Source organism: Cotesia glomerata, linkage group LG10 (genome assembly GCF_020080835.1).
Source record: "Cotesia glomerata isolate CgM1 linkage group LG10, MPM_Cglom_v2.3, whole genome shotgun sequence".
NCBI lineage: Eukaryota > Metazoa > Arthropoda > Insecta > Hymenoptera > Braconidae > Cotesia > Cotesia glomerata.
Genome location: NC_058167.1, coordinates 8,192,553 through 8,204,691, shown reverse-complemented (window position 1 = coordinate 8,204,691; position 12,139 = coordinate 8,192,553). Strand labels below are relative to the sequence as shown.

The window sequence follows — 12,139 nt, the reverse complement described above, 5'->3', positions numbered from 1 at the left end:
TATTTAGACAACATATACGAGAGAATTTTTTTAAGTTGGGTCGTAAAGAAGAAGCTAATCAATCGAAATTAATTTATTTATTTATTAAGATTTGTACCCGTTAATTAATGAAAATTCGTATTTTCAAACTGACAGCTCTCAGAGGTATATTAGCGAATAAATTTATTGCTTATATTTTTCCAGAGACGTACTTAAAATTTTTAGAAATTACATATGAAAATTCGTCATTGAAAAAAAAAAATTTATTTTCAAATTAATATTATTAATTTTAATAATATTAATAATTTTTTTATTTTTTAGTATAGGCGATCCAGTCCATAAACCAATTACTAATGAATATTATACAACACTCATGATCCTGCTGCGATAGTTGTATGCAAAACTTACAACGTTATACTTGAAAGTAAAGAGATTTTGAAAAATATTTTGTAAAATTCTTTAAAGCTTTTTAAAATGTTGAAAATTTAGTAATTATATAGAAGTGGGGCTCGCATGTTTTTTGAGCATAAAAAATCGAAAAATTAATATTTTTCGGAATTTTTTTTTCTTCAAATTGTTTATCTACGCGGCGGATTTATGATAAAAATTTAACTTTAGTTCAAAATCATCCCTTAAGCTAAAGTAATTGCATTTGAAAGTAAAAAATAAAAATTTTGACTTTTGATCAAGAATTTGATGGTCAAACACTAAAATTTCGTTGAATTTGAACTTTGTATCTTGTTACGCATTAAAAACTAAACAATTAAAAAAAAAATTTCCAAAAATATTAATTTCATTTTTTTTTAAATTATTCCATTTTCGATGAAATTTAAGAAAAAAAAATAAATCATTTGGTTGAAAACAATTTTTCATAGTGATTTCATAATTTAAAAAAACCTGAGTCCCACTTCTATATAATTACGGAAAATTTTTTTAAATTCTTTAAAGCTCTTTAAAATTTAAGAAAATATTTTAAAATCTTATTTAAAATTTTTTACAGCTTTTTAAAATGTTTAAAAATTTTTGAAAATTCTTTAAACATTTTAAAAAGCCGAAAAGGTACATTTAGATTTTGTAAAAATTAATAAATACTTATTTCAATTTTTACGAAATATTTTTAACTTCCCGATTTTCGAAAATTTTCAATTTTCTTAGCGGGAAGTTAAAAAAAATTCTTTTGAATTTAATTAATTATAGTACGTAGCTTTACTAGTATAGTAGTAACGATGATTGACAACATTTCTAACTTGTCACCTATATTTCAATACAGTCAATAATTCATATTCAAACAAAATTAATCTACGTACGATCGTTCGTAGTAGCGTAATCGGTTAAGCATCCGCTTCGCGTCTGTAAGGTCGTGTGTTCGAATCTTTGTTAGGGCGTATTTAATTTATTTCTTCTGGCTAACTCTACATCGTTGAGCTCTGAGAGCTAAACGTTATTTACCTCTCACAACTCTACAGGATCGTTCTAAGACTATAACAAATTTTTGGCAGTCTGCTTAGTAATTTTTTTTACGATTTAGCATTGATAATTTAATAAATAAATGCGACAGAACGAATTTATATTGCCAACAATAATTGTATATGACAAATAAGAATAGTATTATAATAGAAATAAAATAATAATATTTCCTTAAATAAATAAACTGGAAACGTAATTGTCCTCATATACTTTTAATAATATGGATGAGTAACAAAATAATTCTGCTTGTCATTGTAGAAGGTTATGAAATATGTCAGCGTACTCCACTACTGCGCAACGTAGGGCGCTCTCAACTATACCGTTTTGCTCTGAGAACAATCCCGTAGAGCTTTAAGAGCTCAACAACATTGAGTTATCAGAACTAAATAACATGTTACTGTAACTCTACAACGAATAGTAAACTGTGTATAGTTGTGGTAACTCTAGAGTTAGGTTACCAGAACGAAATTTTTTTTTCCGTGAAAAAACGGAAATTTGTACCACTTTGGGGTCTAAAGTCGGACTTAATTTAACATGAGAATAGATCCGACTTAGAATAGAGCCCAGAGGTCCGACCGGAGTCCTACCTTAGGACGCTCTAAATTTCGACTCGGGCAGAAATTTAAGAAAAACATGTAAAATACTAATTAATTAATTTTATTCTTAATTATACTATTTATATGCACTATTATTGAGTACAAAAGCTTGCTCACAAAATTTTGGCATGCATAACACCGGCACACAAAAAAAAAGTTGTCTGTACTTGGGACGCGCCACATATATTCCCATGTAATTTGACCCGCTGAACCCGAATTTGAGGTCCGTTTGGCCCCTACACCCTAGGATTTTGAGAAAACTGTAAAAACCGAAAAAACGGGAAAATTGGGGGTTTTGGTGATTGAAAAATTTTTTAGATTCTAACTATGCATGATTTTCATGTATTTCGATCTGCTTTATACTTATCTGAAGTGTACTCAGACCAGCAGCCATTAAAAGTCTAAGTAAATCCCGAAAAACCCATGAAAATTGCGAAAAAAAACAAAAATTCCCAATATTGTGATAAAAAAAAATGTATTGAGCTAAATATATGATGATTTTCATGTAGGTTTATCGACGACATATAAATCTCCAACTTTTATAACTCAGACGTCTCGAAAACATCAAACAAATGTGCAAAAAACCCCGAAAATTGGAAAAAAATCAAATGTAATATAATAAAAATCGAGTTATTATTCAAAATAAATAAAAAAATCATATCATTCGATCTGTGGTGCATAAAAAAAAAGTATTTCGTCCTAAGACTTAAAAAAAATTAATTTTTTCGGAAAATATCATCAAAACCCTTTGGATTTGAATTTTAATTCGTTCTCCGCTTATATCTCACCCTTTTATCTTCAAACGTCCTGCATAAAGGGTTTCTCTTTCGTTTCCTCTCTTCTTCGGGTAAATCTCTCTTCAGAGTCCAACAATGATCTGCCATCATATTTACATCCCACGTTCCTTGATATCGTTTTTCCATCACACTAATGTCTTGATGGAATCTCTCACCTTGCTCTTCACTAAAATCACCAAGATTTTCAGGAAAGTGTGAAAGATGAGAATGTAAATAGTGCAATTTTGTATTCATTAAGCAACCTAAAGTATTATAGTTGTATAACAACTCGTCAACTAAAGTTGCGTAGTTATCACTTTTCGTATTCCCTAAAAATTGCTGTGATACTTCCTTAAAACTTCCCCAAGCTGCTCTCTCAATCTCGTTCATCTCATATTCAAGATTAGCATCCTGGAATAGAGTCCGAATTTGGGGTCCATCAAAAATTCCTTCTTTTAATTTAGCGTCACTTATAGCTGGAAATTTTTCGCCCAAGTACTTAAAACAGTTTCCATCTTTATCCAGAGCTTTGACAAATTGCTTCATAAGGCCAAGCTTGATATGAAGTGGGGGCAGCAAGTACTTGGAAGGATCAATTAGAGATTGTCGCGTAACATTGTGAGAACCAGGATTCAAATTTGTTCTTGTTGGCCATTCTTTTTGAATGTAATGATTCTTTCGGTCTCGGCTATCCCACAAACATAAGAAGCAGGGGTACTTTGTGAACCCTGATTGTTGGCCTAACAATATTGTTGCAATTTTCAGATCACCACAAACCTTCCATTGATGTTCTGAATAGTTTATTTTATCTAATACAACCTGTAAATTGTCATAAGTCTCCTTTAGTTTAGTCGAATGAGCTACTGGAATCGGTGCCAATAAGTTTCCATTATGAAGAAGCACAGCTTTAAGACTTCGCCTAGAGGAGTCAATAAAAAAGCCTCCATTCTTCGTCTTTGTAAGTGTTTGGCTTCAACTCATCGATCAGTCCTTTTACATCTGAACAGTACACAAATGAATTTTCGCTGTCTTTTGTAAAATACTTCCGGAACTCTTTTCCCTATCACGATAAAAATAAGCTGTTGTATTTTTAGCTAATAAATTTTTTCCTTAAAGCTGAGGCTAAATGTTCAGCTTTTACCTTAGATAGTCCTAAGTCTCGTACAAGGTCATTCAATTCAAGTTGATCGAAGACTTCAGGGTCTTTACTTCTAGGAACACCACTCGGGATGTATTCTTCATCCTCAGAATGGATCTCTTCGGGTTCAGGATCGATTTCTTCAAAGTTATCTTCAACTTCCATCTCTTCATGTTCATTCACTGGTTCAGGAGCTGCAGGTTCTTCGACATTCAAAACTTTTTCTGCTGGCACAACTGATGTTACGTTGGCATATTGAATTTTATGTTTGGTTGTCGAAGAAAAACCTGAAACTTCCGTCGTGCAAAAATAGCAGTTTTTTGACTCGTTGGTGCAGACCAAATCACAGGTTTTGAAAATTTCAAGCACTGTTTACTTTTCGTCTGCTCCCAACGAGTAAGCATCGTGTGACACCGATTGCAAAGTGAATGTGGTACCCAAGTTGCTTCCCAGTTCGTAATCTGGATACCGAAGCAGGTTTCGTAGACATTTTCCAATTTGTTTGAAAAAGATCTACGACTTTTCGTTACTTCAAATTCTCCACATATGTAACAGAAGCAATTGGAGTTTTTGTTACATATGTGAGAGACACTTCTTGTCATATTAAACGCTTCAGAAGCCAAGTCACCCACTAATGAAGAGCTGCAGTCACTTGATGACGACGCCTGCGAGCCTGCTTTCTCACTCTGACCAGACGCCGATACTGGGATTCCGGGTCCCTGCATCGTAAAACACTTATTACTTGTGCCTGCCATGACGGCATTCAAGCCGTTAACCCAGGGACTATGCCAGACGGTCCTGTTGCCCGCCGTCACCACGTGGAGGTGCCCTGGTTACAGGCACAAGCATTTAAGCAAGAAATCGATTCTGAGCCCAAAAAGTTCCTAGAAGTGAAAACCCTGAAACATCAGCTTAAAGAAAAAAAATTTATTAACTAAAAATACAACAGCTTATTTTTATCGTGATAGGGAAAAAAATGTCTGATAACATTTTTAAAACGGCGAAAATTCATTAGTGGACTGTTCAGATGTAAGAAGTTTGATTGATGAGTTAAAGCCGAACACTTTCAGGACGAGGAGTGAAAGTTTTTCATTGCTTTGTCTAAGCGAAGTCTCAAAGCACCGACTCCAGTAGCTCATTTGACCAAAAATCATTGAAAAGTTTGTGGTGATCTGAAAATTGCTACACTAGTTAAGCCAACAATCTGGTTCACAATATATCCCTTCTTGTATGTTTGTAGGATAGTCACGATCGGAAAATTCCCTACAGTAGAAAAGAACGGCCAACAAGAAAGAATTTGAATCATGGTTCTCACAACGTTATGCGAGAATCTCTCATTAATCCTTACAAGTACTTGCTGCCACCACTTTATATCAAGCTTGACCTTATGAAGCATTTTGTCAAAGCTCTCGATAAAAATGGCAACTGTGTTAAGTACTTGGACGAAAAATTTCCAGCTATAAGTGACAATAAATTGAAAGAAGGAATTTTTTATGTACCCCAAATTCGGACTCAATTCCAGGATGCTAATCTTGAGTATGAGATGCACAAGATTGAGAGAGCAGCTTGGGGAAGTTTTAAGGAAGTATCTCGAAATTTTTAGGGAATGTGAATACAAAATTGCACTATTTACAATCTCATCTTTCACACTTTCCTGAAAATCTTGGTAATTTCAGTGAAGAAAGAGAAGAAACATTCCATCAAAACATGAGTGGATGTCAATATGATGGTAGATCATTGTTGGACTCTGAAGAGAGATTTACCCGAAGAAGAGAGGAAACGAAAGAGAAACCCTTTATGCAGGACGTTTGAAGATAAAAGGGTGAGATATAAGCGGAGAACGAATTAAAATTCAAATCCAAAGGGTTTTGATGATATTTTCCGAAAAAATTAATTTTTTAAGTCTTAAGACGAAATACTTTTTTATGCACCACAGATCGAATGATATGATTTTTTATTTATTTTGAATAATAACTCGATTTTTATTATATTACATTTGATTTTTTCCAATTTTCGGGGTTTTTGCACATTTGTTTGATGTTTTCGAGACGTCTGAGTTATAAAAGTTGGAGATTTATATGTCGTCGATAAACCTACATGAAAATCATCATATATTTAGCTCAATACATTTTTTTATCACAATATTGGGAATTTTTGTTTTTTTCGCAATTTTCATGGGTTTTCGGGATTTACTTAGACTTTTAATGGCTGCTGGTCTGAGTACACTTCAGATAAGTATAAAGCAGATCGAAATACATGAAAATCATGCATAGTTAGAATCCAAAAAACCTTTTAAATCACCAAAACCCCCAATTTTCCCGTCCTTTTTCGGTTTTTACAGTTTTCTCAAAATCCTAGGGTGTAGGGGCCAAACGGACCTCAAATTCGGGTTCAGCGGGTCAAATTACATGGGAATATATGTGGCGCGTCCCAAGTACAGACAACTTTTTTTTTTGTGTGCCGGTGTAGTTAGAGTAAGCAAACTTTTAGATTTATTTACGGAGCAACTTACCAGATTATTAATTTATTTATCATTTATGATTTATGATTTGTAATTTATTATTCTTGGCACGTAGTTTGCATGAACTCACCCTTATTTTGTTTTATTTTCATTTTGTTTGCCGCCGAGCCAGGTCACGTCGCATGTCGCAGCAAGATGTTACGCTGACAAGATCAACTGAGAATCTAGCAAAGTCCTTCTTTCGGTGCGTATTAAACAGCTAAGCTTTATTCAGAGATGCTTTCATGTAAAAAAAACCAGCTTTTCATAATTAGCGTAGTTATATTTTTAAAAACTTTTCCAACTATCATCATATTAAATTATAATTATAATTATTTGTAAAGAAAACATTTAATTAAGAGTAAAATTGTTGAGTTTAAATTATGAGAAACTGACAATAAGTTATTAATTGTTAAATTAAGAATTGGTGAGTTTACTTAATTAATTGAGTTTAATTGTTTTACCAGGAGTAAGAGCCGCAGTGTGGATCATGGATTCACGACGCCATACGACTTGGAATCACTTCGCAGCAAAGTTGAAAGTCGCTTTGAGTCTGTGGATAAACTATCCAGAGGTAAGAATTTTTAATAATTTCATTTTAAGGAGGTTCTACGGCAAGAAAAATACACCAATAGATTATGGCTATTGGTTTCTTTCTCATGCGCTAGTGCTACCTCTCTTTACAGACTATCGCTCACTTACTTCCACTTACGTAAAATATCGATAGTCGCTAACTTCAAACATTTTTTATAAAAAAATGAATACTGCTCGTTTATTTCATTTTTGATAAAAAATACTTGTTATAACTTCAATTAAATATTCTCAGTTTTTCAAAAAAATCCTAAAAAAAAAAAAGTATGGTTGTTATTCAATAAATTGTTCACTCTAACTACGGTCAGGATAGGAAATACATGTTAGATGTACGATTTTTAAGGAGGAACACCAATGTGACGATCGAAAAAAAGAGTTGATTTTCGGGAACTTTTTTTAAAGGGTAAATAAAGGAATTTGGGTAAATAAAAAATATTTAATTATTACAAAGTTATTAACAATTTCGTAGAGCACTAGAAAAAATTTCCCCCTCCATGGTCGGTTCGATAACTCAAAAACGGATCATCTGAAAATAAAAACGCTAATTGCTTTTTAATCAGTAAGGATGTAGTTATCGTCGCACGTACGGAATTTGGAAAATTTTTATTTTAAAGATTTTTTTTAGCCGGATTAAAACAAAAAAAAAAAAAAACAGTAAGAATAGTGAGAAAATTTTCCATCAGTCGCCATTTTTTTTTAAATTAAAATTTTCAAAATTACGTACGTGTGACGATAACTACATCCTTACTGATTAAAAAGCAATTTAGGTTTTTATTTTCAGATGATCCGTTTTTGAGTTATCGAACCGACCATGGAGGGGGAAATTTTTTCTAGTGCTCTACGAAATTGTTAATAACTTTGTAATAATCAAATATTTTTTAATCAAAATTTAGAGTAATAATCTTTAAAGTACCCTTAATAAAATAAAAAAAATCCGATCCCCAAATTCCTTTATTTTCTCTGTCAAAAAAATTCCCGAAAATCACCTCTTTTTTTCGATCGTCACAGTGGTATTCCCCCTTAATTGCTAATATTTCGAAAATTAGCACCGCAAGGATTATTAAAAAAAAATTTATTCGTATAGAGGACACTTAAAAGTATGCGTATTCAAAAATTGAAGAATATTGTAAGAAAAATGATTTTTCACGGAACCTCCTTAAAAAATTTTCTAGATCTTTTAATTAAAAAAAAATTTATCTTAAAGATATCTGTTAAAGTATGAAAAATATTTCGAATTTTAACGATGCAAAGAAAAAAGATGCATCTGAGCTCTAGTTTCTTCACTCATTCGCGACCTTAACCTCCTCAATTGCATCGCATTGACTTACTTTTTCAAAGTCAAACATATTTAAAACAGAAATGACTTTTATGCATCACAATAAATTCCGCTAAACTCACTCGACAGATCAAGACTCTGTATGTACGCAATGAATCTAAGCGCAGTCGAATAAATATCAGAATTCCATATAATACCAGACAGCCCGAGTCAAAATTAAAAATATATTTTGAGCCTCCACAACCTACTCGAGGAGTTATAGGCTGAAATTATGGTTTTAGATTTTTTCGACTATTATGACGCGTATATCAGAACTGTAATTCCAGCCTACAAGTGGTATATTTGTCCGCTTTTACCAAAGTTAGGCTGAAATCACCGTTTTAGAACCATAAATTGAGCCTACTGAGCCTACATCTCTACCGTAAAAAAGATCCTTATTGGTTAATATAATAATACGATGTAGGCGAGGGGAAAGAAAGGAAAGGGGAATGGATTCAGATAAAAATGGCTGCTGTTAGCGGCATGCTATGTCCAGCGCATGCCATTTGATAAAAAAATGATAAAAAAAGGATTTTGCCAATGTCATATCTATATTTTATTTATATTGTAGAGCTATCGCAAATTCAGACTGTGTGACTCTTAATTTAAACCTAACATTCGCTAATTATAGAAATAACATGAAAATCCGTTCTAACCGAGATTCGAACCCGAGCCACGCGCTTGCCAGACCGATAACTAACCCCTACACCGTACGACCGATGAGTTGATTTACATCTTATCATTCTCATAAACTAAATTAATATGGTGACGATTTTTCTGAAATTTTTGTATCTTTCTCTACCCTATTGAAAATAATTTTCAAAATTTTTTCAAATTTTCTTACCCAAACAAAAAAAAGTTACAAGTTATTTAAAGAAAAATATGTTTTTTTTTTTTGTTAAATAACCATAACTTTTTTGAAAATTGACTTATTGGGATGTTTTTTTTTGAAAATTTTTGTTTTTAAATGTACTTTTTAGAAAAAAAATAAAAATAATAATTTGGATCCATATTCAACGTTTTTTTTTAAACTTTCGGAAAAAAAACGAAAATTTCGGGATAAATGCCATTTTTGATTTTCGATTTTTTTTTTATAAAATATTTCAGCATTTTCTGCGAATTTCCTGAAATTTTAAGAGTGGCATTTTTTTTCTTACTATTTTTTTTTAGAAATGAAAAAAAAAATTTTTTTTTAAATGTTTGTTTTTTGTTGTAGCACTAAAAATTTTTCAGCAGATTTAGAAAACTTCAAAATCCGAGAAAAAAAAATAAAAACAAAAACTAAAAATAACAATCATCGAAAAGATTTGATTATTATTTTTCAATGAAGTTAGATCAAAAATTAAAAAAAGTATTCAATTTTTTTTTTTGCATTTTTTTTCCAAAACTTCATGCAACAACAAAAAAATGAAATTGTTGTTTGATCCATTTTGGAGCAACGCATGAACTTTCAAAAATTTTGAGGCAATTAATTTCAAACAAAATTTGTTTGAAATTATTTTCATTTACACAGCAAAAAATATTTTTGTTGAATGATTTATAAACAGTAGACTTGAATGGAATGTGATTTCATTTTTTTACACGTTTAAATAATTTACATATCCTAAATTCAGGAGAATTTGAGTATTTTCTCACTATCAGACTATAGTTTTGAAAAAAAAAAAAATAATCCATCTTATCGATGATTGTCATTTAAAATTTTTTTTTCTCGGATTTTGAAGTTTTCTAAGTCTGCTGAAAAATTTTCAGTGGTATAACGAAAAACAAACATTGAAAAACATTTTTTTTTCATTTCTAAAAGACAATAGAAAGAAAAAATGCCACTCTGAAAATTTTAGGAAATTCGCAAAAATACTGGTTTTTATAAAAAATAAATCGGAAATCAAAACTGAGCATCATCCCCAAATTTTCGTTTTTTCCAAAAGTTAAAAAACCTAGAATATGAATCCAAATTATTATTTTAATTTTTTTTCTAAAAGTACATTTTAAAACAAAAATTAAAAAAGAAAAATCCCAATAAGTCAATTTTCAAAAGTTATGGTTATTTAACAAAAAAAACATATTTTTCTTTAAATAACTCGTAACTTTTTGGTTGGTAAAAATTTTGAAAAAATTTTTAAAATTGTTTTCAGTAGGGTAGAGAAAGATACAAAAATTCCAGGAAATCGAAAATCGTCGAGGTCAAGAGTGGTCGATTTGGCATGAAATGCCCCATATATAAACCCGAATATGTTAACGATAAACATTAGAAAAAGTTTAAGTTGAGATGTTATTGCTTATTACTGTCCGTATATTTTATGGATTATTGATCAATTGTTGCAACATTAATTACAATAGTCATAATTTTTATTTCAACTCTACACTTAAAAAATTTTTTGCAACGATAAAAGTTAAAAATTTTCTGTCCAGTATTTTAATTATAAAATTTTTGCTATTATAAAAATATTATATGTTCTAAAAAATAAAAAGATGGAAACAACTTACAGACCCTCGAGGTAGGCTCTTTAGGCTCAAAATACAGTTTTAACCTGTGATTTCGACCTCAACAGCCTATTTTTAGGCCGATGGTGAAAATACAGTTTTAAATTTCCATGCAAACCCAACAACAAAAGAAAAGAGGCTCAATAGGCTCAAATCATTTTTTTAATTTTGACTCGGGAGAGTATATCCTATAGAAGATAACGACTAAGAGTTCATACATTGTGTCTAATGTGATATGTGAGTTTCACTCTTCAAACAATCACGTCATCACATTTATAACAGTTGACTAGTAATGGTAAGACTCACTTGATATGAGTTCCAGTATATTTATAAAATTTTTATCTCGTTAATTGACGATTGAAGCTAAAGCGTCGCTTCTTTTAACATTTCTATATTTATTATTATTTATAAATAAATTAATTTTATTTATAATACATTAGTAAAGGTATAAAAAATTAACATGCTACATACATGTCTAATTTAATTTTTTTTTATATTTTAAGAAAAAAAATCTGGAAAACGGTTGACCCTGAAGGCCATTCCTGCAACTTCCCAATAATTCCATAAATAAGCTCTTAAAATTGCAATTATGCACAGTAAAATTTTATATTGCGTCAAAAAATTTTGTGTTAAAAATTTTTATGTTAAATATTTTACACTTTTTTGTGTTAATTTAACATTTTTCTGTGTTAATTTAACACAATTAATGTTAAATTTACACATAAAAGTGTTAAATATTTAACACAAAAATTTTTAACACATAATTTTTGACGCAATGACGCAAAATTTTTTACTGTGTGACGTTTTTGAGCTTTTAGAGCTCAAAAATATAATTTATATGTTATTTTGAGCTCTCTAAGCTCATAGAGTAAACTGTTCTAAGCTTTTGAGCTCTTCGAGCTCAAAAGTCTGATAGAAGTTTAATAAAACAGTAATTTTTTAATTTTTAAACTGCAATAATTTCTGAATAAATGAATCGATTTTCACGTGGTTGGCAGTAATCCATGCAGATTTTCAGAATCTATGATATAATTCTGAACACAATCTGATCGAACCGAAAATCTTAGAGAAATTTGAAAAATTCACTTTTTCCGAATTTTTTCGACGATAACTCATGAACCAATCAACTGATTTTCACGTTCTTAGTTGATTAGTTTTTGGAATTGATCGATGAAGCCGTTTAGAAGTTATTCCAAAAAAACGATTTTTTGAAAATTTTATTTTTGAGATTTCTCAAAATCTAGCGAACCGAATCGATTCAAATTCACGAAATTTAATGGCAACGATACTCTTTAG

At 30.8% G+C, this 12,139-nt stretch overlaps 1 protein-coding gene across 18 annotated transcripts in view; it reads left to right on the top strand.

Annotated features, from left to right (window-relative positions):
- Positions 1-12,139, top strand: part of LOC123273186 (TLD domain-containing protein 2) — a 106,004-nt gene that overhangs the window by 57,162 nt on the left and 36,703 nt on the right. For 12 of the 18 annotated variants that reach the window (XM_044740491.1, XM_044740490.1, XM_044740487.1 and 9 more), the window contains 2 exons: positions 6,590-6,661; positions 6,924-7,030. In XM_044740491.1, the coding sequence (XP_044596426.1) occupies positions 6,590-6,661; positions 6,924-7,030 (179 nt within the window). The remainder of the gene's footprint in view (positions 1-6,589; positions 6,662-6,923; positions 7,031-12,139) is intronic. The other 6 variants (XM_044740496.1, XM_044740495.1, XM_044740489.1 and 3 more) reach the window with 1 other exon arrangement.